We start from the raw sequence: 23,629 nt of genomic DNA, 5'->3' as shown, positions 1-23,629 counted from the left end.
TTTATGCAACCGCCAACGAAGTCTAAAATAAATTACAATAAAATTCTAACAAAATTTAATTTTCTATTCGTGATTTATATCTTTGAGTTAAACCAACGCGTCAGATTCTTCGCTTTTTTAAATCTCCTCCTTGGCTTGGTAGATTGGCTCCGTCATAAGAATAGAACACCGCTACCAATCACGCTCTTAATCTTGATAATCGCGCCATTATTAAATAAGCTAACATCTAAATACGCTCTGTATTGTCATTTGTTAGCTTTGGTTTCTCAATCTGGTAAAAACATCCTATCAACGACCTCCACATTGCATTACAAGCATACAGACAACTTGTTCACTTTCACGCAGTTATCAACCAAATACTTCTGTTACAAGTTACTCAATTATTTTGAGAGTAGTAGCGCAAGTGATTCATTTGCATTTACTTTCTTATCAATCTTATCAGCTTTGGTAGTGGTCAGGAGTTACGTACCTCAGTATACCGCTCACTTCTTGTTCATTAACTTCTTCTTTTACTTCGTCGTTGATCATATCCACGATTTTTGCCAACAGTATAAAGTACGCTTGACGGGTTCCTGGGATATGAAGTCACCAAAATTGCGATCTGATCATGTTAGTTGATGGACGGGTTTTGAGCGGTGATTAGTTATTTTATAATAATTATTTTTCGATAGTGTCACTTCGGATTACAGTGAAAATGACTAGTGAAAGCGTTGTTCGACACTCGAAATGCACCATCTGGAAACAATCACTTTAAGAAATATGGTTAAGCCAGCTAAACGCAGACGTATGTCATATAGCATCGACCAAAGTATACCGAAATTACATGTATGTTTGTCTTTTCGGATAATGCGCTGATTTTGATGAATAATATATCTATTTGAACTCTCACTTCATCTTATTTGCCTTCTGTAGTTTCGAACAATCTAACATATTATGACCTATGAGAATTCTAGTCAACGTCATTCAAAGTGTTCTGCTACTACTCCGAAGATCTAAAGCACGGGTAATCATCACCGGAGTCGGTGAAGATCTCCTCATGCACCAATACTATAAATCCAAATAATCATTTAAACTCCACTGACGGCAATATGATCGTAGAACCCAAAAGTGCTAAAGTGCATTCTGGCATCAATATCGCGTATGCGACTCGAGGCAACCCAGCTCAGCGCGCCATTCTGCTCATTCACGGCTATCCCCAGACCAGGCACTCGATGACGAAACTTCAGAATTTGCTATCAGATGCTGGGTATTTTACAGTTGCTGTTGATTATCGTGGTGCTGGTGGCAGCTCAATCACCACTGATGGCTATGAGAAGATGACGATGAGCGCCGATTTACATAGTTTGATGATGGATGTCTTTGGATGCCGTAAATATACAGTGCTCGGTCAAGATATAGGTGCGATGATAGCTGTTGCACAAGCTATGCAGTTTAGAGATAGCGTAGGGGCGTTGGTCTTCATGGGTTAGTGTGACTTTAGGGGTAGTCATTAGCTCACACCTTGCAACAGAATGTCCTCTCCCTGGTACGAGTCAGTATGACTTGTGCGTCAAAGATCGTAACATCGCATCTGACGACATCTTCCACTTCTTCTTCCACCAGCCTAGAGATCTACCTGAGTTGCTCACGCAGGGCAAGGAAAGTCAGTATCTTCAACACTTTTATGACCGCCTATCCTTCAAACCTGGGTGCATGTCGAAAGACGATGTGGATGAGTACGTCAGAGCGTTCTCAAGAGTTGGACGCATGAGAGCTGGTTTCGAGCTTTACAGAGCATTTAGAAGAGATGAGCAAGATGTGAAGGCTAACCTCGCAGAATTTGGTAAGCTGTCGATCCCTGTTTTGGCGACTGGCGGTGAACATAGTCTTTTCACAACTTTGATTGAGGGTATGGCAGCAGAGGTGGCTTATCAGTATGATTTTGGGAGAGTCAGAGACTCCGCCCATTGGGTCTCGGAAGAGAATGCGAATGGTTTGTTCGATTTGGTGTCGTGGTTTTTGAAAAAGCATCTTGATTGTACATAATTTATACGCAGCACTTAGCGTCTACGAGAATGTGTTGTGGTTAGAAGGCTATTTCCATTACCCTAAAAGGGTAAATTATGTATAAGAAATACTGATAGATGCAGTTAAGCCTTTCGTATGTATAAACAAATATCTCATTGAATGTGTAACGGTGTTAGATATGAGCATGAAAGTAACAGTGTAGTATTCAAGCATGGCATTCCCCAATATTTGTCTGTAATGCTGTGCTGAGAGGTGGATCTTATGTAATTACGAGGACAGGACCAATATTCGAGAGTCAGATATTGTGCGTTAAGCTACATAAACACCACCCTCCTGTATAATCATATGTTAGTAAAGTTGTTATCAGTTATATGTGCTGATAATGCGAGCTAAGCTAGCGCCATATCATACTACCGCTTTTACTCTCTCGAAACGTTAGAATAACGGATTTTTAGTCCATCCACTTAAATGTCTAGAGTTTATGACCATCGTCCACCCTAGAGGTAATTTTAAGATTATCAGCTGTGTTTTGATATTAACAGTGAGTAAGTTGCTTCGATCAACAAGCTTCGGTGGTCTAGATGGTTATGATTTCGGTCTCATAAGTTATGAGTCCCTTCTAGGGATGCAATCCGAAGGCCCGTGGTTCGAGTCCGCGCCGAAGCATTAATTTTTGCATTGTATTTCGATATCGCAAGATTATCTTTTTTGCACAATATTTTTTGGAGAAATAAACTTTTTATTCCCGTTACTTTTGTTTGCTTTCGCTCACGTTATTTAGCATGTCTCTTTGAGAAGGAGGACAGTGTGTTACTCCGTAAAAGTCTATATTCACAGTATTTTTAGCTTAAGCTTGTACATTGTTTTGCATAAAAGGATACTACATGATTTTTCAATGCAATATATGTGCTAGATGAGCCTCTGTGTGCCATGTTAATTCAAAAGGATGTTACCAAAAGTGAAAGTGATAATTCAAGAATAAATAATACATTATATATAGCGTAACGCGTAGAGGTGTAGATGAAATATCTTATCTAGTACAGTAACATTTAACTCTATTCATAAGGAGACAAACCGCTCTGAAACGATGATATTCTAGCTGTTGAGTATAATGTTCTATACGAATAATATCTCGAGACTCGGATAATTCCACATCAAGGATGCTTTTTGAATCTAAAGAGATAACAACGCTGAGAAGACGAATGATAGGAAATATTGAGAGATAAAACTATATAACGATATAAAATACAAATAATTATTGTATTATATTATAATATATTCATGTGACGAAACAAGTAATTCTCTTGATCGACTACTTTCAATATGGCACAGCGTAAATTATTGACAGAAGTGGATAGGACGCTAAAGAAAGTATCAGAAGGTGTTGAACTCTTTGAGAGTATGTATGAGAAGTTACAGGTTCGTTTATATAGCGAGATATCTTCGTCGCTAAATAGCCACTCAGACGTCAAACAACCAAACGCAGAAGGAGAAGCTTGAAGTTGATTTGAAGACGCAGATGTGGGTAGCTTATTGATAATCCACATCCTTTATCTTATATATCTCCAGCAAAAAGCTTCAGCGAATGCGTGACTCTATCAAGACCTGGATAAGCTCAAGTGATATCAAAGATAAATCTGAATTGATGTCGTCTAGGAAGCTAATAGAAACTGTGAGATTTATTTATTATATTGTCTACACAAGCTGACGTCTACTCGTATAGCAAATGGAACGTTTCAAAGCTTGCGAGAAGGAAATAAAAACAAAGGCATTCTCCAAAGAAGGTCTAATAGCAGCTACTCGTCTCGATCCAAAAGATCAAATAAAGCAGGAATGTTCGAATTGGCTGGGACACTTCGTCGATGAATTGAGTCGGCAGATCGAAACAGCAGAAGCAGAAATCGAGCAGCTCTCAGGTGCGACATCTAAGAGGAGTAAAAAATCAAACGCTACGCAAGAGAGAGTCTCAGAGTTAGAGCAGCTAAACGAACGTCGAAATTGGCACATATCTAGGCTAGAATTGACGATGAGATTGCTTGAGAATGATCAGTTAAGTGTTGATCAGATAAACAACATTAAAGATGATATTCAGTACTTTGTCGAAAGTAATGGTGAGGAAGAGTTTGAAGAGGATGAAGGAATCTACGACGAGCTCAACCTTGATGAGGAGGAGCAGATGTATGGTATGGGTACAGCGAATGCTCAACCTAACGATGAGCAAGCTTCTTCTCATGATTCAATATCTGTCACAGATGAGCCAGTACAGCCGCCAAGCAAGCCATCAAAGAAGTCATCAATTGATGAGGATAGTCTGACGCCAAAGAAAACAAAGAAGCCTTCAATCACTTCTCCCGACAGCAGTAATAATGGTGCAATTCCAGCACCAAATTTCAACCAACCCCCAGTTGCAAAATCTACTGCTTCTCCCGCTGCTCAACAGGCAAAACCAGTTCCTGCTCCACCTACAATCAAGTATGCAACAGCTGCTGCTAATGCAGTAGCTAACACAGCATCATCAGCACCAGTTGATGACGAACATATTGAAGAACAACCAAGAGAATCACAGGATCAACTAGAGAGCGTGGAAGTTGATGGAAGCCAGCAAGAAGATGGTCAATCAATCCCACCAACTCAAGTTCAAAGGTCAGAATCTGAAGAACAATCACAAACATCTACAGCATCTGCAAAGGGATTACCATACGTATTATCAGATTTAGCAGCTTCATTCGAGAATGCCAAGCAGAAATCGAGAAGTAATAGCCCTAACAGACTTCATCAAGCGCTTGAATCGACCATGTCTGGAGTACCTGAACCATCTGACGCAGATCGTCCTCGTTATTACGTACCAAAGAATTTGTGGACTTCACCTTCTTATTATCCACAAGTACCTAAGAAGGACCTTGAGCATTCGAATTTGTTTTCAAGATTGGAAACAGATACGCTCTTCTATATCTTCTACTACATGCAAGGCACTTACCAACAGTGAGTATGAGTTTATTTGCACGCAATAATTTAACATTCTTTTTAGATACCTCGCTGCACGTGAATTGAAAAAACAGAGTTGGAGATTTCACAAGCAATATTTGACCTGGTTCCAACGACACTCGGAGCCTAATCAAATAACAGATGATTATGAACAAGGTGCATATATTTATTTTGATTGGGAAGGTACCTGGTGCGAGCGCAAGAAGAACGACTTCAAGTTCGACTATGTCTATTTGGAAGATACGCTCCAGTGATTGTTCATGGCACTTTCTTGTTCATTTACATTACATTACAATTGTAATTAAATTAAGATTTATTTCTTTAACTTTCTTCTTTCTTGTCTATCAGCAATTAGGCATGATAACAAGAAGATTAGCTGCCGCGAGAATTAATAATACGCTTTCAAAAAGCGTATATCCAAGTAGTATATGTAGAAATTACAGTTCAGATGCTAGTAGGAGACACAAAGCGGTATATAGAGAGATATACCCAGCGATGATAAGAATTGGTGTGGTGGCTATGATTGTCTATTATGTGGGTAATATAAGGCCTATATATAGCGCATCCTAATGTAAAATACACAGGGATTACAAGTATCCTGGTCATATCTCTACAAGCAGCGTCTTGAGATTGAGCTTGAAAAGCAAGTAAAGGAGTTGGAGAACAAAGTAGACGATAGATACTACGGTAATAGTAAACTAGATGCTCTGGCTGAAGCACCAAAGTCTACAATATCACAGCTCAGATCGTGGATTGGATTGTAGGCAGTATATGAATGTGTAGTGAGCGTGAAATAGAAACATACAAGCGTAATATAAAGAGATTAATAGTTATGAATTACATTAGATTACAGTACATCGTCATCCGTGTCTATTACGATAGCCATCTATCTAGTAGCTAATAAAAATGCAAACATGCACTATGTGTCTCCGCCATAACGCCTTTTCATTTCTCTATACTTTGATAGTGAAATGAGTGATAAAGTCTCTTTCTTGATGTACTCCCCAAATGCGAGTTTCTTGTCTATTTCTACTGGATCTGTGAGATGTCTATTCTCTAGGGGTCATTTAGTTGTTTCATCATTAAATAGAAGTCACTCACTCTCAAACATCCCTCTCAGCTTCCGATGGAACTCATACTTCGGGTTTGGATCTGATAGAGTTAGCTATTTTACTTAATGGGTAGGAATATCACACACAATCTCTACCTATTCTATGAAGCTCTTTATATAATCTGATTGCCGCGTATCTTTGCTCTTTCATCATGATAGCTTTGATTAGACAATCAATAGAAAAGTGAAAAGGTATAGATTACAATATTTACATATCAGGTACTTTAGAAAGACTAGTATAATGCTTATCCCATAATTTAAGCGTACTGAGAAGGCCTGCTGTCAAACCGACGATAGCTTGAGTACCTTCTTGTCCTTTCTTGAATCCGAATACGTCATAAGCTGAGACTGTTAGTAGGAGCTTTCGCTGATCAATTACACTCACAGACGAATATAAAGTCACAGACATACTTGAGCGCAGACAATCTAGCCCACATCTGAGTGGATTCGGCTTTACGGATGTCAGCATCGATGCGTAAGAATGCACCGAGTGTCTCGTCACTCAAACTATATTCTACTTTGTTTGATAATTTGTCTTCTGACATATCTTCGAGACATTGTTGTAAATGATCTTGTCTTGATTGTAACTTTCTAATTTGTCCATTAGTTACAATCTCATTAATTGCGCTAATGTTGAGTTGTAAAAAGGTATCAGTCCACCAAAATAATGCGCCATATTTCTCTGCTAATTTCCCTGTCTTAGACCCCACTAATCCGAGTTTTGAAGCACAGAAAAAGTCGTCAGCTATTGAATTTGGTATTTGTACTATTGCTGAAATGAGTGTGAGACGGCCCTTGAGTGCGTCGAGGAAGTTTCCTGCAGGTTGCTTTGGTGCTTTTAAGAGCTGGTAAAGGTCAGGTATAGTTCTCTTCCATGCGAATAAGATGAGACACTTTCTGGTAATATACTTAGCATTCCGTTATAATCGCACGAACGACTAACTCACCTTGTCGTCGAGAGACCCGACGCACAGTTCTTGAGATAAGGAAGCCAATCTTTGGCTTGAATACTAAGATTTGGGTTGCTCTTACTACGCCATAAGAACAGTTTTATTGCGTATTGGATGATTTTCTGATCATTTGTGAGTAACTTGATTAAAAAAAGTAGTGAGAAAAGCGTACAAAGATCTTGTCTCTACCCGCGTCAGTTGCTAACAACCTGTCTATTACTATTTACACCAATTAGACGCGTAAATTTAGCTTAAAGGGTTCCCTTACTCTGACTGGTTGAAACTTTCATACGATTTGGCATAGCCGCATGTAAGAGCTTTCCTGTGTTAGAGAGTGGTATGCCATATCTCTGCGCCTGCTCAATCCATGGCGTTGTCGGGAGGTATGATGGTGTTCTGACCATGTCGTTCGTTTATAAGAAACAGTGATGGTATGAATCGAAGGGAAATTCAATTTATTTGCTAACAGACAAACAGGCGAACGCGTCTCAAAAGAAAACTACGGCTGGTAATCAAAAGTCTATACGTATATTGCAATTTGGTAATCTCGGCTTTATACTCTTGCATGCGATAAGCAATTACTTGCTAGGAAGAAAATACTTTTCTATTACTGCATTGATATTGACTATACCTGGTGCTATCTGCTCTTTTCTTCTCAATAAGTGGGGTAAACCTGTCTTCTCTGACAATGGTCAGATTCTGTCTTCTGGAGAGGACCTCAGCGCGGAAGGGGGATTAATAGAACATATTTGGGATGTCGTTTATATAAACTGGATTTGTTTAGCCATGACTGGATTCTTTGGACCTATTCTATGGTGGATGTTCATTATCGTAAGCTCTTCAGTTGTGGCTGTATTAAGTATCTTATACGCCATCTAGGTACCTGCATTTGCTTTGTTTAAAGCTGTTAGCTTTGCACTCCCGTGGATTATGCCAGCAGCTGGTAAAATGCGTGACGCAATGTCATCACAAACCACGGAAGAGCCAGTCGAGAGTAAGAGACAGCAGAAACTCAGACAGAGACAACAAAAAGGTCAACCAACAAAGAGACGTTGAAAATGTATGTATGTATATATATATAATCTATCCTACTTCTTACGTGATTGGATACCACTTGCCATCTTCTGTAATGCCTTTGGTTGATTCCTAACCCAGTAAATCTTTGATCTGTGCATTTTACCTCTCTTAAGAACTTGTATGTCCTTAACTAAACCACTACCAAGACTGAAAATTTGCTCAACACCGAGTTTCATGATAACGTTTCTAAGTCTAATGGTAACATCATTGTTGCGTCTTCTAATACCGATGAGAACACCTGCAAAAGTTGCTGTATGTGTTTTTTCAGGGTTTGTGTAATAAGTTACAGTTATAACTGAACTTGGTGGAATTCTAGATTTGATTGGACCTCTACGGCTGAATAAGGGGTAAAATTTACTAGATTCTGAGCTGTATTTGAGTTGATGGTTGAATCTACCAAGGGTGTTCAAAGGTGCATCCTTTGGTGGGATAGAAGATGGTTCAATGTGTGGTACCAGCAGTTGTTTACTGAATGGGAATGATTTTGCGTCTATTTAACGTAAATGTCTGGCTTATACGGTAAGCCCTATAACTCACCTCCCAAAGGTTGATATGAAGCGAAACGTAAACCAATGTTGTTAGAAACCCTACAAGATCTAGAAAAACTACTAGCTAGTAATTTTAAAGACATTTCTAATTTTTATATGATGGTTGTATGAGAGAAGACTTCTTTTCATAGTGCGATCATGTTGAAATCTACAGCTTTGAAGTTACAAAGAGTAAAATATACTACGACAGTAGCGCCATTAAGTGACAGCGCTAAGCGCGAATTAATCACACTTTTCAATCAATCACAGAACTTTTTGAATAGCGCTGAAATACCAAACAAGATTGATAGTACACTAACAAACTCAAACCCTGGTTTACCACATCACCTTACAACTGTAAAGTTTGAGAAATCTGACAGCAGCTCAAATAGCAAGCCATTATTGAGGTCTAGTAGGCTACACTTCAATGAGGACATCTACAGATCTGGATTTGACGAATTTGGAGATAGAATACAATGGCCTAGCCCAGGTGTACACAACTTATCTGATAGGGAGAGAAGTCTTAGAGACACATTATTCGGTACAGACAGCGACGGTGCACCAGGATTAGAAATCGTTGAGGAAGCTGAAGGCCAACTGAAGAACACCAAATAGAAATATATTCCTGTATTGTAATTTTATTCTTTCTTCCTGACTTCGATGATCGAAATATCAAAACAGAATTTCCTGACGAGTTTGTTAGCAATTAAATAATAGAATACTTCTAATAGATTTATCTAAGTCGTCATATTGATTCTACCCGCTGTCGCACCCAAGCTGATAGCTGCGTCGAAGAGACTCTCCGATTTACACACCAAAGACAGTTTCAAGGTGTGTACTCGCTGTTCTTCTATAATACACCAGTTAATCCAATCAAGCGTCTAGAAACTAATGAGAAAGCTATCAGACCACTCGCACTCGTAGCTACCGTCATAGTCTTCAATCTAATTAAAACTATAAAGACGGCACTCACGGCAGAGAATTTATTCTCAAAGTTACCAATAAATGCATCACAGACGCTCTTAGAGAACGTCTATAATCCTGAACATGACGAGTCCTTATCAAAGTTCTTCTCAAGGCTGAATAGCTTCGATCTGCGTTTGCAATATATAAGATGGGGTGATAGAGCTACGCGTCAATGTACATGGTGCTCTCCTCAAAGTGGAATTGACTTTGCGTGAGTTTGGTGTCTTGCAACGCGTATTACTTCTAATTGTGAACGATGCAGATTGGAATCCTTTAGCGGAACTTTCGCACCCTACATTATCACTTGCTTAGGTCTTCTATTCTATATACAACTCCAACAGAAGCTGCATCTTCGTAAACCACTTTTGATTACTCTCTGTGGTACTTTCTTAGGGCATTTCGCAACTTTGAACATATACGACACGCGTCCAAACCCTAATTTCCCACCAACAATCGTGAGCGAGAACCTCATACTCTTCCATAATGCTAACTTGTTCATTTAAGCTCGCCAATAAGCTCACATTACTCAGTTATGCCTTTTTGACTACTATATCGATATATACGCTCGCGGTAAAACCAAATAAGTACCTTTCATCAGGCGCCGACCCGATAAGCCTCCTGAAACCAATAGTTGTACCTCAGAAAGCTCTCCTCACCTCTATCAAAGCGCTTAATGTCACGAATGAAGCCCGAAGAACTCTCAATCTGAATCAAAAAGTACGCTCGGATAGACCTAAGAGAGGCGGCAGTGCTGATATAGAAACATACCAACTCATTGAAAAAGAAGCTGACCAACTAGCTGATGCGTTCGGTCTATAAATGGCGATTTAGTAATAATTATATTTGTAAAATATTGTAATATGCATAGTATTATACACTAAAATACATGTTAGATATCACTTAATGATCATCTTCGTCAAATCCTGGACAATTTTCATTCATATCGTCTTTAGAGTCATATTTTGTACCACTTGGGGGTGTAAATTATAGTCATTATTTGGTAAAATAGCCAAACTCACCACCAATAACAATAGTAGTGCACTTCTCTGGCATATTCTTGAGTGAATTTCAATCGAATAATTGGCTATAATTGTTATTAGAGATAGATCATGATAACTTCTCCTGCTTACATCTAATTTCAGAAAGTCTTTGCATTGTTGCACAACTTCAGGATCAACGTCATCAATATTCTGAATGCTCTTATCGTTGTATTCATCACCATCTATATATTCATCGCGTAACTTTTCATTTTGCATCTGTTCTTTCAATCTTTGTGCTTCTGATTGTTTGTCATAGATATGCTGCACAGGCTGTACATCCTCAGAGAGTATGAAAGGGGGGTATGTTTCTATGTCGTACGGATTAATCCAAAAGACATTGAACTGCATGATTTTGTTAGAGTGTTTAATAGTATAAACACTCATACTAACCTTTATTTCTAGATCTTCATCTGCATTCTTGATAGTTGTACGTAATTGTTTGAGTATACCCTCAGATTTACGTGCATTAGCTTCATAAGTCTTACGTAATCTGAAATCCTGCTGATTCTCATTAAGAGCGTTGCTAGCTGCAGCAGCTTCCGAAATCTCCTTCGATGAAACGATTCTCTGTACACCAATACCAGATCTACCTTGTAAAAAGTATGGTTTTACAGGTTCAGAGATGGTTTTATTGTCAACCTTGATTGACTTATTGGATTGATCAACCTTATCATCATTGTCGTCATTTATACGCTTTCCTAAAGATTGACCAGGTTTAAAACCCATTTTCATCATCATATTGAGAGCTTTGTTAGAGGAACCTTCAACTGGATTATCATCGGTTGCTGCTTCCTCTATAATATTTCGTTCAAGACCTTCTTCTATTTTTTCACGTTCACGTTGCTTTTTAGAGGCTATACGTCCAGCTAGGTTCTTATCCTCACTATCTTTAATTGCTTGTAACCTCATCTCTCCATAAGTTTGATGTTTACCTTTAGATTCCTTCTTCTCAAATTCAGCTGCTTGAGTTAAGAAAGCGTCATCCATGAAATCGACTTCATCGTCACCTTATTAGTTTCATCAGATATTATAGTTCATTAGTTTATTTACTTAGAACTCACTCATCTTGGTTGTTGTAGAAGAACGTCCAACATCAATGTCAGACGATGAAGATTATAGAAAAGCTGCTCTCAGAGCTTTAGAAGCGACACTTGAAAGTCAATTCGCAGCTCCTTCAGATAATCATCTAAGTGATGAGGCTCTAAGCGACGACGATGGTCAGGACGATAACGCGGAACCAAATGAAGAGGAATTTGATAGTGATGATGATATTATTGGTGAAAGTACAGCCGCTGAAGTTGATGAACTCTTTAGCCTTGGAAAAAGTGAGCTTCTCAGATTTTGATAAGCACTTTATCTTACAATCAAACCAGATAAAGGGAAAGCGAAAGAAATCAATGATGATACCAATAAGAAACTACAAAATCAGCCAGAGGTTGTCGTATTCGGTGAAAATACCAGTTCATCAGCACCTAGGGATAAGGATAGCAAACGAGCACAGAAGGCATTCATGGTGAGTTGCAGTCTATTTATATACCATCATTAACACCGATAGTCATCTAAAATAGATAAAGTACAAAAAGGCCCATCACAAAATACAAATGCTAAACAACGCAAACCAATCTCAGAATTGAGTGAAATCGATAAGACAAATCTAGAGAATGACAAAGAGTTAGAACATCTTCTCCACTCTCAGCTCTTTACAATGCCCGAAAACACTAAGAATATGAAAGCAGGTGATAAAATGCGAATGTATGAAGGTCGCTTGTTAGAGATAGCAGGTAAAGCAAAACTCGGATCTGGTGCTGCAAATTTAAAGAAAAAGGAGCACAAAAATGCCAGTGGTTTAATTCGTACCGGTTTAGAACGTCGTGAGAAGGAAGTCAAACAAAACGAACTTCAACGCGCTAAAGATCTTGGAATTTATGACAAATCACTCAAACACGTTTACGAAGATGCAGAAAGTGGGAAGAAATCTGTCAAGCGTTCATTCGGTAATGTTAATGCTGATCGTGACAACAAAAGACAAAAAGGTCTCGGTATGGGTGTCGGTAAATTCAAGAATGGTATGCTTACAATATCGAAATCTGAAATTGATTCTGTAAATTCTCAACCAAAGCGGAAAGGTAAAAAATAGAGCTTTTCGTGGAAGGCATCACGATACACAACTGATTAAGGCCTGAACGTGACGGAATACCACTATCCGATGCGTGCGCCATTGCACTATTGCAATTCGTGTGAGATGAAAATTTGAGTACAATAATATCTATCGTTTCCTAATTTTCGATTTTTTATAATTTCATAAATTTTTGGATGATCTTTAAAACGTTTGACAATATTGTAGAAGGTAGCTTTAGCAAAATTGACGGATTGAGTCGACTTACAATGAATGACGCGATAAACTGGAAGAAATATATTATATAAATAAGTTATTTTAAAAAGGTAGTGTAACTTTGTCAGAATACAGATACAGGGCTGAACATACAGCATCATTTAGTGACTAAGGATAGAAGGAACAAGGAGTTACACCAAGAACCAAGAGGAACACCGAGGCGCAGTAGAGGACAAGAGGACGACAAGGAACATGAGGACAGTAGAGACTATATAAAGAAACATATCTTGTAAAAAGAAACAATCATCTTAAATGATCATTCTATAACGTACTTATACTTTCACAACCTATAATAAAGCGTGTCTGATATTTACGTACCAACAAACTTCCAGACGTATCATATTAAAGTTTTGCTTCTTAAAACTCCACTGATGAAATTGATAATCCAACATAATAAATTAGAATATTTACAAAGAAATTAGTACAGGCGTCCTGGGTTCGAATCCCAGTGCGTGCATTTTTTGTTCTGCGTTGAGAAGAGATTTTTTATTTCAATATTATTAGTTATTTTGCTAATTTGCTATGCGTGCTAACAAACACTTTCCGATTGATTCGATTTAGATTAATTTGATTTTTGGAATGTTAAAACATCGAACATACAACAATTTAGTGACATGCATTAAATGGACATTTAATAACTTTTACAAATACAGCTAATACTTTTTAGTAATATTCGTAGAATGCTGCCTTAAAAAGGTAAAAAAAAATCCTGAAAAATTCCCTAAAGCACACATACATGAAAATTTAGAAAGGTCATTGCGTCTACTTGCAGCTTTAACTTTCTTAAAACATAAGTAATGGCGAGAACAAGGTCTAATGGTGTATTAAGCAATTACAACTCTAATGGAGGGAAGGGGCCTAGCGGATGTAATAAAATTGAATCAAAGGAGAAGCGAAAAGGTGGCGTAAGTGTAGAAAGTAGAACTATGAACCCTTCTGAGGACTTGCTCCTATAGCCTCCTAGGGGGTTTATTGTAAAAGCATACAGGTGCGTGTCTTAACAAAGCCACCTCGCAGTCAACTCACATTCCTAGAATCCCCTTTTTCCAATCATCTTGGTTTCATTCTGTTTTTCATTCTGTTGTTTTAACGAATGTGGTTTCTTGATCACAGACCGAAACATGGTGAGTAAATAAGGGAGTATTATCGTATCACCAACTTCTTGGTAGTTAGAAGCTGTATTAAGGGATTATGGTGCAATTTAATTCAGATCATCACCCAATCTAATCTCATTTATAAAAAAAAAAAAAACTGCCAATCACACTTCCATAGTGAGTCAGTTGTCTCATAACATTGCAAGACCTCAACGATGGTTAGACTGGGCAAAAGTGTCCATTTAATGATAGTGGTATTAAGAGTAGAACGTTTTGTAAATTCCAAATTCCAATTGATTCAAGAAATGTGTGTAATCCGTTAGACAAAAACTTAGACTGATTATGGCGATAGCTGACTGTATTCTTTAATAGTAAGAGAAAACCAAAGAGAGGAAGTGATGCGATATCTCCATTTTTAAGTTTCTAGCGAAGGAAATGTAAACAGTGACGAACTCGCTATTGTTGACATTCCTGTAGGCAAGTTAGAAGACGGCGCAAACAAGATCAAAGTACCTTTCGTAGATCATACAAATGATAGTTCATAAGAGAGACATATTCACTGTAACAGAAAGCTCAGTTCAACGAATTTGTATATCTAATACACCTTCTACACTTGACTTAATCTATAAGTATATGAAAACACCTGAGTCACGGTTCCATTAATCCTCAGTTCGTAGTACTATTTAGCCATGCTTTGAATTAGTTCATAGGCCATAATGTACAGATACAACACTAATACCAGTCTGCAAAATTAAGACAATAGTTCAATTATGATTCAAAATCATGAAAATAAGTTTATAGAATTTAAATTTTACACAAAATAACTATTCTTACACTGCCGTCATTGTAACTTTCGAGGAAATATACAGTTTCATTATCTTTTTCTTTGCCAACGTAAATTATCTGAGATGTAGTTGTGTCATTGTTATTATCATCGGAATTGATTTTTGCGAGATCAGGTACGCTAACGGTTGAATTATCCTGAAGACCTCCCCTAAGGTCCACTTTTTTATTACCATTGTGTCTTTCAGAGAGGTGTGTGGTTGATGAGAAAGCCCTCTTATGTGCTGACTTTGGAGGTAATGATGTGCTCCTTAATCTGTGAACATAGGGTAATCTTCTACCTTCACGAGACATATTAGCTTCCCATCCGGGCAATGCTTTCTCTCGTTCAGATGGTGTACTTAAGAGTGCATCAGCTATGTCTAAAACTTCAAAACTACTATCACGTATAGCCACAATTGCAGCTTTACTACCATCATCTGATGTTGATATCATTTCAAATTGTTTTATATCTCCATGTGTATCAACATTATTGTAATCCCAATGTATACCGCTACCTCTAACAATAGATCTACCAACTTGGTCTACCAACATTGTTGGTAAGTTTCTTCGTGCTACTAAATATACATTTTGTGGTCCTTTTTGAGGTAATGATGGATCGCTTATTAAAGAAATTGGAGGTAATAATGGTGTTGGTGGGTCAAGGCTTTTTAATGAGTTCGCAGGTGATTGTTGAATTATTGATCCTAGTGCTATTATAAATGGTTTTTCCGCTCCAAATTGAGATATCAACTCTGTTAATGTCTTATGATACCTCATTTTTTGATGTCGAATTGGTAAATTACTTAAAAACCTTTTACTAGTGTACCAATTCTGCATAGTTTTACTCGACCAAGGGCCTTTAGGTTGTTAGTAAATTTAAAAATCATACATTCGATAATACCTACCGTGTTCAATACCTCTCGGGTCAAGATAAAACCAACAACGTTTAGTTTCCTCTTCCCTAGCTAAACCGCTATTCGTAGATATTTGTGAAGCATTCTTGTTCATTATTATACTCCTACTTTTTTGCGCTTCAAGGTCATCATAGCGAGGTGGAAGAGTAAACATCTTCTCAAGAGAAGCAGCGGGGAGTGGAGGAGGGAGTTGAAGTTGTATAAAGGTTGTATAGTGAGGGTTGACGACAATTTTTTTATTATCCTGTTGTGGAGATGGTGTTTCAACTTGTTGAATTTCTGTTTCGGGTGTTACCACATTCATATTATCTGTAAATGTACTTGTAGGTCTTTGCAAGAATGGTCGTTGCAGTAAACTAGTCCACCTGCTTAAACCACTCCCAAATCTTGTACTTTGCCGACGAGTTGGTGCTGTATTCATAGCACGATGATCAATAAGTGGTGGCGTGAAGTTAGTGTAAGAATTATTCGCCGAAATAGTCGATGCTAAAGTGTTTACTGATGCATCATTAGGTAATGGACCACCATCGATCTGATTTCGCGGTGTTACTTCATTGGGACGCTCGACACTATCAACAGAAGGTTCATCGATTTGTGATCTCAAGTTTTCTTGAATTGTACCAGCGGTGGGTTGTGCATGGTTTCTCCTACGTCTACCGTTCTTACCAACTTTGATCTCACGTACATGTATTGAGAAAGCTATAATAATGATTAGTAACGAACGATATTTAATAACTTCTACACTTACGATTAAGTGCAAATATGCTTTTATCGTAAACTAAAATAATTTCAGACATTTCATCGCCCTTTATTGACAATTGCATATCGACTGGCTTATCTGGTAATATGAAAGCCTTGACTAAGGACAAAGGAGCATGTTGTGTACCAGCAAAGAGTGATACAGTGGTCTGATCAGCTGGTTGCTTGGTTTCATTATCCGGGGGAGTAAGTGACAGCGTCGCTAAATAGCTCAACTCGGTAGTTTCAGCTGTTCGCAAGAGAGAAGGTTCATTAACATCGCTTAAATTCCTATATGATAATCTAAAAGATTGATGACCTTTGCTTGTCACATTATCAGATTTTCCGTGCCGCGTATGTCTTAATTCCATTTCCCTTCTCAAGATATCACTCGAGAGTGGCGTAAGCTCTTCACTTCTTGATCGCGTATGTTGAATAGGTGGAGTTTGGTGTGTTGGTGTATCTAATCTCCGTGGTTGTCTTGCATTCCTACGCTGGTGTAACGGCACATTACTAGCATTTGCTCTAAGTGGCGTTGCCGTATTAAATAAAGAACTATCAGCCTCAATTTGAAATGGCAATGGGGGTAATGCGGGTGATGCTATATTTGGTAAACTTGGGGAAGTTGTAAAAGGTGGTGTGGTTGGGGTAGGCGGTGCCAATTCGTAATTTAGTTCAAGAGCTGGCGGCGCGGGCGTGCGTAGATCCGGTAAAACGTTTAAATGTTTTGTTGAAATATCCCATATTTTTAAACAAGTTTGATCAACTTGACGCAAATCATAGTATCTTGCTGATTTCTCAACTGAGAGTAAAATCACGCTTGTTAAAGGTAGAATTCTAATAGAATGACAATCCTTTAACTTTTTCAATAAAATCCTAGGTTGTTTATCAATTTCCATCAAAGGTAGACAGTATACTGAATCGACTGAAGCTATCAGAATAAAACCGGCTGGAGTGAGAACTGCAGAGTTTGGACTAGAGCTTAATTTACTATCATTAAGGCATTTTAATTTTAAATTTATCTGCTTTAATTCTAAAGCTGGTAGTGTCATTTAATCAACCTAATCCAGCGATGATGCTACTAATATAAGTGCCTACCTAAATGGGAATGTAGAAAAATTTAAATTAATGCTAATTTGATTGATCTCTTTACAATACTGTCTCACTTTCTTAATTTTGATTTCGTGTCTTGAGGTTTCCCATGGACACCATACTGAGGAATTTAGTCGTAGAAGAATGCAAGAGGGGCGACATACCTTTTCTTGATAATCCTTTTCTCTCCTAAATAATAAAATATGCGGTTCAGGTGCTAAATTTCATTAATATTGCTTTATTGCTTATCAAAAGTAGTTGTACTCACCATGAGTGGCATACATTTCCCAGCCGAGTGATTGTGTGATGCCCATACCTCGCCATTCGTTCTCTGAGAGTATACGTAATACTCCGCTATCGTCAGCTTCAAAGTAACTCCTAGGGAGCAAACGTAAAACTTGTTTTGGTAAAATTACGTGTCTATATTCAAAGAAATCATCTGAATATCTATCTGAGTATATTACTATAGTAATATATAAATGAGTTCTTATCTCCTCTTTAAAGTACTACTCACTCCGATCTGTGATGAGTTGAACGAGATATCTAATCGTATAAAACGCACTAACCTGCGTAATCTACGACTATATTTTAGAATATTGTATTAATCTCTCAATTAAACTTACCTAATACGCTCATCTCTACAGCGCGGGTATTCTTGGTGGTCGACAGCCAAAATGCGAAATAGCAGAGTATTAAGGAATACAAATTTAAATATCAAACATCAACATTTCATAAAACCTACACTTGAAACCGCTAGTGTATTTAAGAATATATTAAAATGGTCGTCTTTCTTTGGATTTCTCGGTTTAGTTGGTAGTCTAGCTGCATTTGAAGGTTTGAATCAATACGTAGAGTTTTATAAATTAGAAAGAGCTACATTAGCATATGAGCCACCTTCGAACGATATAGAAGAGTGGTCATTCGAGAATGATGATTGGTCTGGTGGCCAATCAGGCGGTACAGAACCAAGTTTGCCATGGAAAGCAGCACATTTAATTAGGTCAGCTTGGATAGCTTTAGAATGGGGTGTAGGTACAGCTAGTAATGCAGCTTCACTCAATCCATCACTTGAAATATCCCAATCGTATTTATTATCAGCAATAAACCACATAGAGAGTAATGATAACGTAAAAAACAAGGATATCGCTTTGAGCGCCCTTTATTTGAGATTGGCCGATATTCGCCAGAGGATGGGTACAAGAGTATCACTCAATAACGCACTCGATGGTTACGAAAAGGTACATTCTTTCCTGGTTTCCAAAGGTGGACCAAAGACAGCTCTCATGAAGGTTGAAAGAAGCGCAGGTGACGTTTGCAAGTCACTTGGTTTAGACAAAGAAAGCGAGAGATGGTATTTCAAATGCTTAAATCACTTTTCATCAAGCAAGAAGAATACTTCTTTCGGTGGTTACATGCCAAGCTGGTTGACGAGACGCCAGGAAGTGGACACTCAAATTGACATTAGATTACTATCCCCTTCGCAGTTTAGGGCTTACATAGACACTCTCTTGTCATTATCAAGACTATACTCAACAACAAACAGGTTGACAGAAGCAATGACAGTTCAGAAGAGATTGATTGATGTTTTGACCAACAGTATAGATACAAAGCAGGGATTGCAAAACGACTGGACAAAGCATTCATTAGCGTTGTCACAGGTGCATTTAGCTGAGGTCACATATGCACTTAACAAAAATAAACTAGATGAATCTCTGGGATGGCTTCAAAATGCAGAGCAATTATCTTCGAATGTTCACAGGTCTATCGAAAACGTCAATACAAGTGATGCCTTCAGTAAAAACCAAGCCCACAAACTCACCAACGCAAGTCAAAGAACTGCATCTGAATGTGCATACTTGATGGGAATACTTCATCAATCACATGACGATAAAGAGAGGGCATTGGGGTGCTTTGAAAGGGCTATCAAGACTACTTTACAAGTTGATACACTCACTAAAGATGATTTGGATAGTTTATCGAAGGACCCAATTAATAGGAAGTATATTGACGCATATAAGAATGTTAGAAAGTAATATTAATTAGTATATATATATATATATATATATACATTTGCATGATAATATATTTTATAAAACAAGCACTGAATAATTAATAACTACTGCGTGCGTATAAATAAATGAAAGTAAAAAGATGAAAAGGGAAAAGAAACCAGTGAGATTATCCATTATAATGGTAATCGAAATTAACTCCAATTCAAGCACGTAGATATGTACCAGGCACTTGACGTATTGAGCCGATTATCTTCTCTTACCTAATTTAGTGATTAGAAAACAATCACAAAAAATCCATAATTAATCATTCAACAATCAAAAGAATGAGTTTAACCATTGAAAAACTTTTTGTGAAGCTTGCTAAATTCAACCTCATTGACAGTCGTAACACCAACAGCGTGACCTTTCAAACGAAGGTTGCGATCATAAGTGATTAAAGCAACTTTTGAAGACGTAATATTCTTCTTTGCTTGTTGTTGCTTGAAAGGAACTGCCGTTGATCTCACTGGTGAAGCTTGTGAGAGTGTTGGACTGAAGGTTGATGAAGACAACGTTGGTGATTGAGGTGGTGAGTTCAAGCTAAAAGCGTTGACTGATGAATTTCTCTCAACCCAGTTGTTGTTTTGCCATTTAGCGACATCTAATATAACATCATCTAGTGTCTTCCTTTCTTCAAATCCTTCCATTCCTCCGACAGCATAATCTTCATACCTCATTGTGAGATCATTCAAGAAGTTGTTTTTTGATGTTTGTATCTTTTATTGGTGTGTTAGATTTATATTCAAAGTTAAGCTTAGCTCACCTTCAACGACTTGCTGCGCTCGACTGCGACATCAAGGTATGAAGTTGCGATCAAAGCTGCATTACCAAGTGCATTGTCACTCTTAGATAGACCATCCAATTCAGTTATGACTTGAGTAATGTTAGGCATTATAGACATAAAAGGATGAATCACTCACCTGCTAAAGGAACCACGCAAATCCATGACTCACTATCAATGAACGTCTGAACATATTCAATAGAATATAACATAACATTCGTATCAAATACGAGGGTTGTATATCCGGGTTGTAATGTATCGACAACAGTTGTATGTCCTTGTTGTCTAGCAATTTCATCTTTCTTTTGCTCTCTCATGAGATTCTTTAATTCCTTTCTACGTATTTTTAGTTGTTTGATCTCATCGTCATCATCATCACTATCAATTGCTGAACTAAGTGAAGATACATCGGATAAGTCATCAGAATCGATATCACTATCTGTATTATTTTGATATAATCCTTCCAATCTCCTTAACTCATCTTCTTGCTTCCTTGCTTCTTCAGCTCTCCACGTTTGGATCTTTTCTTCAAGTTCACCTCTAACTACAAATTGAATGTTTTCATTATCGAGGTATCTCAAATCAAATCCTTGAACTAATCTGGTTAAAATTGCGCTACTGAATGCAAGTCTAGCCAATCTTCTTTGTGCGAGTTTGAGTGGTGAGTCGAGGTCATTGGATTTTGTGGGAGCGTTTTCATCACGTTCACTTAACCCCAACCCTGACAAATCCTTTTCTAAGTCATCTTCATCATCACTTTCGATTAAACCATCCTGAGGTGTTGAACCATTTGGAGTTTTATTGAAAAGCCCTTGTTGATTTGAAAGTACATCCATTTCTGATTGAATTTGCGATCCAGGGACTGGTGGTGGTGCACCTGAATAGCTTGCACCTGTACTCGTTCCGGTTCTAGCCTTCCAGAAACCCCTCTCATAGACCCTTCTACCAACCCATTCCATACCCCTTAAACACCAATCTTCAGGTAAAGGAGCACCAGATACTAATCTCGAAAGTTGAGGACCTTGAGGTGTGTTACTATTAGATTTTGTACCCTTATCTAATGTGGATTTATTTGGAAGTAATTTTGACAAGAAAACTGATAATTCAATCCAAGGTACTTTCTTTTCCAACAGAGATAAAACTGTTGATTGCTTCAAAATTGTAATAAGGTGTGTCATAACTATAGTAATATAAGGATTAAGAGGTGATCCTGGTAGTTCTGATGTTGGGTTATTAAGTAATAAGTTGAATATACTAAACGTTAACTCTTGGGCATACTCAAAGACAATTTTTGAGGTATTGTATTCTTCACCAGCAGGTTCTTTGTTGAGAGATAGAACAACATCATCATCACCACCTTCAGATCTCGTACTTGCACTAGATCCGGGTCTATTGAGATTCTCAAATGAGTGACTAGATCTTGGACTACTTGATAGTAAATTTTGACTACTTCCGGTTTTAGGATTCGAGTGCATCATAATCGCTTGCGGGAGTGCAGGTACAGGGGGCACAGGTGAATTGAAGGCACTAGCTGAATTAAGAGAGTGGTTTGAGGATGATGTATGCAACTGTTTCTGACGTTTGAATGCATCATCGACGGTGTTAGCCGTACGTTTCAGTATGCTGTCATCTTGACCATATTGTAACAAGCTTGTTATATTGACAACTCCCATCATTATCCACACAACATCAGGAAGACTTCCCCTTTCGGCTTTTAGATGTTTAAGTAACTTGTCAAGAGCTTGAGGAAAAGTATCCAATTCTATCTTTGTAAATAAAATACCATGTGCGTAAGTGAATAATTCAGTTGCTCTGTTTTCCAATTTTCTAGCATTTTGCAATTCTGGATCAAAGAGACTGAGAAGAGTCTCTCTAGCGGTGGTGTAAGGATGTGAAGTAGTTAAGGCCTTGCAAAGATGATACAACGCTCTGAGACTTTCATCTGAATCTTGAGAATTCCTACATAATATACCCAAATGATGTTGCAATCTCCCTGTACCTGTATTTCTACGTTAGCAAATTAGTCAAATAGACGGGCTAATTACACACCTGGCATGTCTCTTAAACCCTGACCATACCAATCTCTAGCAACTTGTCTCCACAAGTGACGATCTTCTATATCAAAACCACCAGCTCTAAGTGCTGGAAGACCAACACTGGCGACCTCCATTGCGGCTGGTGGACGGTCATTCTGGGAATCATCTATACGGGCCTCATTCGGACTAGCTGGTGCTGGTGTAGTAAAGCTTGTCGGTAGACTAGTCGGCGAGTTACTACTATTAGCCGACTCAATGGAAGATACAGCCATTCTATATCTTGCGAGATCACCCAGTGCTTCTATCCAACTGGCTTTAAATGGCGAGAGCACGGGTTCCTCGAGTAGATTGGTATAGAAAGCGTAAGCGTGGTAGACGAAATCGGAGAGATGATCTAAAGTGTTATTAGGATTATTGGGATTCAGACTACTTCTCATTTTTTCTAATAAACCATGAAAAGCGTTCTGCCATAGACGCGTCGGTATATTATACTTCTGCGGCAAGGCATGGAGAGAAGTGGGCGTATGAGGAGCAAGAGAAGTAGCGAGGAAGTTGTGATAAGCATCGGCAAGACTATGAGGGGTTAGAAGAGATATGCTGTAAAGAGAAACTAACGCCTTATGCTTGTTTACTAATCTGATCCAATTCAAGTCGTCGTTCGACTTTTGACCGAAAAGGGATACCTTGGAGGAGGTTGTAGCTAACCTGCGCTCGTCGATTAATTTATTCTCGGTGTCCATGATATCCCTATAAGCCCTCTTCAACTGGACCAAAAATGCGGAAGTAGGCTCATCTTTCGACTTTTTTCGAGTTTGCTATTATTTGAAGACTTCGAGTCGTGGCTAGACTGTGATCTCGCATCTCTCCTCTTTCTGCGCTGTTTCTCCTTATCTTTGTAGTGATCTCTGGAGTCGTCTATAGTCGAGGAAGTGGTAGAGAGCGAGTACCCATCCGTTTGACTTTTTCTATTTAAATGTATTAAACTTTAAGGGTCGTGTTTTTTGGATTCGAAAGCAGCTTATTTTGCTTCATACTCCGTCGTC

The 23,629-nt window shown here is 38.2% G+C and overlaps 16 protein-coding genes and 1 non-coding gene across 17 annotated transcripts in view; 9 read left to right on the top strand and 8 right to left on the bottom strand.

Moving 5' to 3' along the window:
• Window positions 1-18: 18 nt before the first annotated feature.
• WALSEDRAFT_58855 (alpha/beta-hydrolase) lies at window positions 19-2,677 on the top strand (the record flags this gene model as incomplete). The annotated part of the gene is made up of 5 exons (XM_006960667.1): window positions 19-1,464; window positions 1,511-1,972; window positions 2,037-2,095; window positions 2,447-2,510; window positions 2,550-2,677. Exons 1-5 carry the CDS (start codon window positions 1,089-1,091, stop codon window positions 2,675-2,677), a joined length of 1,089 nt encoding a protein of 362 aa, XP_006960729.1. The 5' UTR covers window positions 19-1,088.
• Window positions 2,574-2,673, top strand: WALSEDRAFT_t102. The gene has a single exon. It is a non-coding gene; the product is annotated as a tRNA-Met (tRNA).
• A 646-nt stretch (window positions 2,678-3,323) lies between the features above and the next one.
• WALSEDRAFT_61576 (hypothetical protein) lies at window positions 3,324-5,320 on the top strand. The gene is made up of 5 exons (XM_006960666.1): window positions 3,324-3,426; window positions 3,473-3,528; window positions 3,577-3,679; window positions 3,731-4,989; window positions 5,036-5,320. The coding sequence occupies exons 1-5, from the start codon at window positions 3,331-3,333 to the stop codon at window positions 5,244-5,246; spliced, it is 1,725 nt and encodes a 574-aa protein (XP_006960728.1). The 5' UTR covers window positions 3,324-3,330; the 3' UTR covers window positions 5,247-5,320.
• Window positions 5,321-5,330: 10 nt separating this feature from the next.
• WALSEDRAFT_61575 (hypothetical protein) lies at window positions 5,331-5,924 on the top strand. The gene is made up of 3 exons (XM_006960665.1): window positions 5,331-5,526; window positions 5,577-5,774; window positions 5,839-5,924. The coding sequence occupies exons 1-2, from the start codon at window positions 5,350-5,352 to the stop codon at window positions 5,754-5,756; spliced, it is 357 nt and encodes a 118-aa protein (XP_006960727.1). The 5' UTR covers window positions 5,331-5,349; the 3' UTR covers window positions 5,757-5,774; window positions 5,839-5,924.
• WALSEDRAFT_41606 (hypothetical protein) lies at window positions 5,912-6,254 on the bottom strand (the record flags this gene model as incomplete). The annotated part of the gene is made up of 3 exons (XM_006960664.1): window positions 5,912-6,048; window positions 6,094-6,144; window positions 6,191-6,254. 3 exons carry the CDS (start codon window positions 6,252-6,254, stop codon window positions 5,912-5,914), a joined length of 252 nt encoding a protein of 83 aa, XP_006960726.1.
• Window positions 6,255-6,264: 10 nt separating this feature from the next.
• WALSEDRAFT_61573 (hypothetical protein) lies at window positions 6,265-8,765 on the bottom strand. The gene is made up of 8 exons (XM_006960661.1): window positions 8,668-8,765; window positions 7,933-8,620; window positions 7,531-7,884; window positions 7,322-7,484; window positions 7,226-7,272; window positions 7,051-7,175; window positions 6,489-7,000; window positions 6,265-6,445 (listed from the first exon to the last, which is right to left on the bottom strand). The coding sequence occupies exons 4-8, from the start codon at window positions 7,455-7,457 to the stop codon at window positions 6,312-6,314; spliced, it is 954 nt and encodes a 317-aa protein (XP_006960723.1). The 5' UTR covers window positions 7,458-7,484; window positions 7,531-7,884; window positions 7,933-8,620; window positions 8,668-8,765; the 3' UTR covers window positions 6,265-6,311.
• WALSEDRAFT_61574 (DUF788-domain-containing protein) lies at window positions 7,123-8,727 on the top strand. Its single transcript, XM_006960663.1, has 5 exons — window positions 7,123-7,246; window positions 7,290-7,484; window positions 7,531-7,884; window positions 7,933-8,620; window positions 8,668-8,727. Exons 2-4 carry the CDS (start codon window positions 7,482-7,484, stop codon window positions 8,107-8,109), a joined length of 534 nt encoding a protein of 177 aa, XP_006960725.1. The 5' UTR covers window positions 7,123-7,246; window positions 7,290-7,481; the 3' UTR covers window positions 8,110-8,620; window positions 8,668-8,727.
• WALSEDRAFT_66546 (hypothetical protein) lies at window positions 8,142-8,761 on the bottom strand (the record flags this gene model as incomplete). The annotated part of the gene is made up of 2 exons (XM_006960662.1): window positions 8,142-8,620; window positions 8,668-8,761. The coding sequence occupies 2 exons, from the start codon at window positions 8,759-8,761 to the stop codon at window positions 8,142-8,144; spliced, it is 573 nt and encodes a 190-aa protein (XP_006960724.1).
• A 42-nt stretch (window positions 8,766-8,807) lies between the features above and the next one.
• On the top strand, window positions 8,808-9,317 carry WALSEDRAFT_61572 (hypothetical protein). Its single transcript, XM_006960660.1, has one exon. The coding sequence runs from the start codon at window positions 8,817-8,819 to the stop codon at window positions 9,270-9,272; it is 456 nt and encodes a 151-aa protein (XP_006960722.1). The 5' UTR covers window positions 8,808-8,816; the 3' UTR covers window positions 9,273-9,317.
• Window positions 9,318-10,442, top strand: WALSEDRAFT_66544 (hypothetical protein; the record flags this gene model as incomplete). Its single annotated transcript, XM_006960659.1, has 5 exons — window positions 9,318-9,351; window positions 9,400-9,488; window positions 9,536-9,834; window positions 9,886-10,078; window positions 10,128-10,442. The coding sequence occupies 5 exons, from the start codon at window positions 9,318-9,320 to the stop codon at window positions 10,440-10,442; spliced, it is 930 nt and encodes a 309-aa protein (XP_006960721.1).
• Window positions 10,443-10,523: 81 nt separating this feature from the next.
• WALSEDRAFT_66543 (hypothetical protein) lies at window positions 10,524-11,650 on the bottom strand (the record flags this gene model as incomplete). Its single annotated transcript, XM_006960658.1, has 4 exons — window positions 10,524-10,593; window positions 10,643-10,707; window positions 10,754-11,005; window positions 11,054-11,650. The coding sequence occupies 4 exons, from the start codon at window positions 11,648-11,650 to the stop codon at window positions 10,524-10,526; spliced, it is 984 nt and encodes a 327-aa protein (XP_006960720.1).
• Window positions 11,651-11,759: 109 nt separating this feature from the next.
• On the top strand, window positions 11,760-12,813 carry WALSEDRAFT_58849 (hypothetical protein; the record flags this gene model as incomplete). The annotated part of the gene is made up of 3 exons (XM_006960657.1): window positions 11,760-11,988; window positions 12,037-12,176; window positions 12,219-12,813. 3 exons carry the CDS (start codon window positions 11,760-11,762, stop codon window positions 12,798-12,800), a joined length of 951 nt encoding a protein of 316 aa, XP_006960719.1. The 3' UTR covers window positions 12,801-12,813.
• Window positions 12,814-14,853: 2,040 nt separating this feature from the next.
• WALSEDRAFT_58848 (hypothetical protein) lies at window positions 14,854-16,080 on the bottom strand (the record flags this gene model as incomplete). The annotated part of the gene is made up of 3 exons (XM_006960656.1): window positions 15,880-16,080; window positions 14,984-15,831; window positions 14,854-14,892 (listed from the first exon to the last, which is right to left on the bottom strand). Exons 1-3 carry the CDS (start codon window positions 16,040-16,042, stop codon window positions 14,854-14,856), a joined length of 1,050 nt encoding a protein of 349 aa, XP_006960718.1. The 5' UTR covers window positions 16,043-16,080.
• Window positions 16,081-17,244: 1,164 nt separating this feature from the next.
• WALSEDRAFT_41599 (hypothetical protein) lies at window positions 17,245-18,387 on the bottom strand (the record flags this gene model as incomplete). Its single annotated transcript, XM_006960655.1, has 5 exons — window positions 18,342-18,387; window positions 18,233-18,293; window positions 17,987-18,181; window positions 17,883-17,936; window positions 17,245-17,839 (listed from the first exon to the last, which is right to left on the bottom strand). A coding segment is annotated over exon 5 (432 nt), but the record flags the coding sequence as incomplete, so codon positions are not given.
• On the bottom strand, window positions 17,270-18,387 carry WALSEDRAFT_61570 (CKS-domain-containing protein). Its single transcript, XM_006960654.1, has 7 exons — window positions 18,342-18,387; window positions 18,285-18,293; window positions 18,233-18,238; window positions 17,987-18,181; window positions 17,883-17,935; window positions 17,725-17,839; window positions 17,270-17,665 (listed from the first exon to the last, which is right to left on the bottom strand). Exons 1-6 carry the CDS (start codon window positions 18,352-18,354, stop codon window positions 17,789-17,791), a joined length of 327 nt encoding a protein of 108 aa, XP_006960716.1. The 5' UTR covers window positions 18,355-18,387; the 3' UTR covers window positions 17,270-17,665; window positions 17,725-17,788.
• Window positions 18,387-19,812, top strand: WALSEDRAFT_61569 (hypothetical protein). The gene has a single exon (XM_006960653.1). The coding sequence runs from the start codon at window positions 18,393-18,395 to the stop codon at window positions 19,749-19,751; it is 1,359 nt and encodes a 452-aa protein (XP_006960715.1). The 5' UTR covers window positions 18,387-18,392; the 3' UTR covers window positions 19,752-19,812.
• WALSEDRAFT_34184 (hypothetical protein) overlaps window positions 19,791-23,629 on the bottom strand; it is a 4,916-nt gene continuing 1,077 nt past the window's right edge. The window contains exons 3-5 of the mRNA XM_006960652.1: window positions 20,690-22,549; window positions 20,533-20,642; window positions 19,791-20,485 (exon numbers count right to left, since the gene is read on the bottom strand). Coding sequence (XP_006960714.1) covers window positions 20,060-20,485; window positions 20,533-20,642; window positions 20,690-22,549 — 2,396 coding nt within the window. The 3' untranslated portion in view covers window positions 19,791-20,059. The remainder of the gene's footprint in view (window positions 20,486-20,532; window positions 20,643-20,689; window positions 22,550-23,629) is intronic.

The sequence above is a fragment of the Wallemia mellicola genome, assembly GCF_000263375.1.
Source record: "Wallemia mellicola CBS 633.66 unplaced genomic scaffold WALSEscaffold_32, whole genome shotgun sequence".
Taxonomy (NCBI): Eukaryota; Fungi; Basidiomycota; class Wallemiomycetes; order Wallemiales; family Wallemiaceae; genus Wallemia; species Wallemia mellicola.
This window is presented reverse-complemented; position numbering and strand designations above follow the sequence as displayed.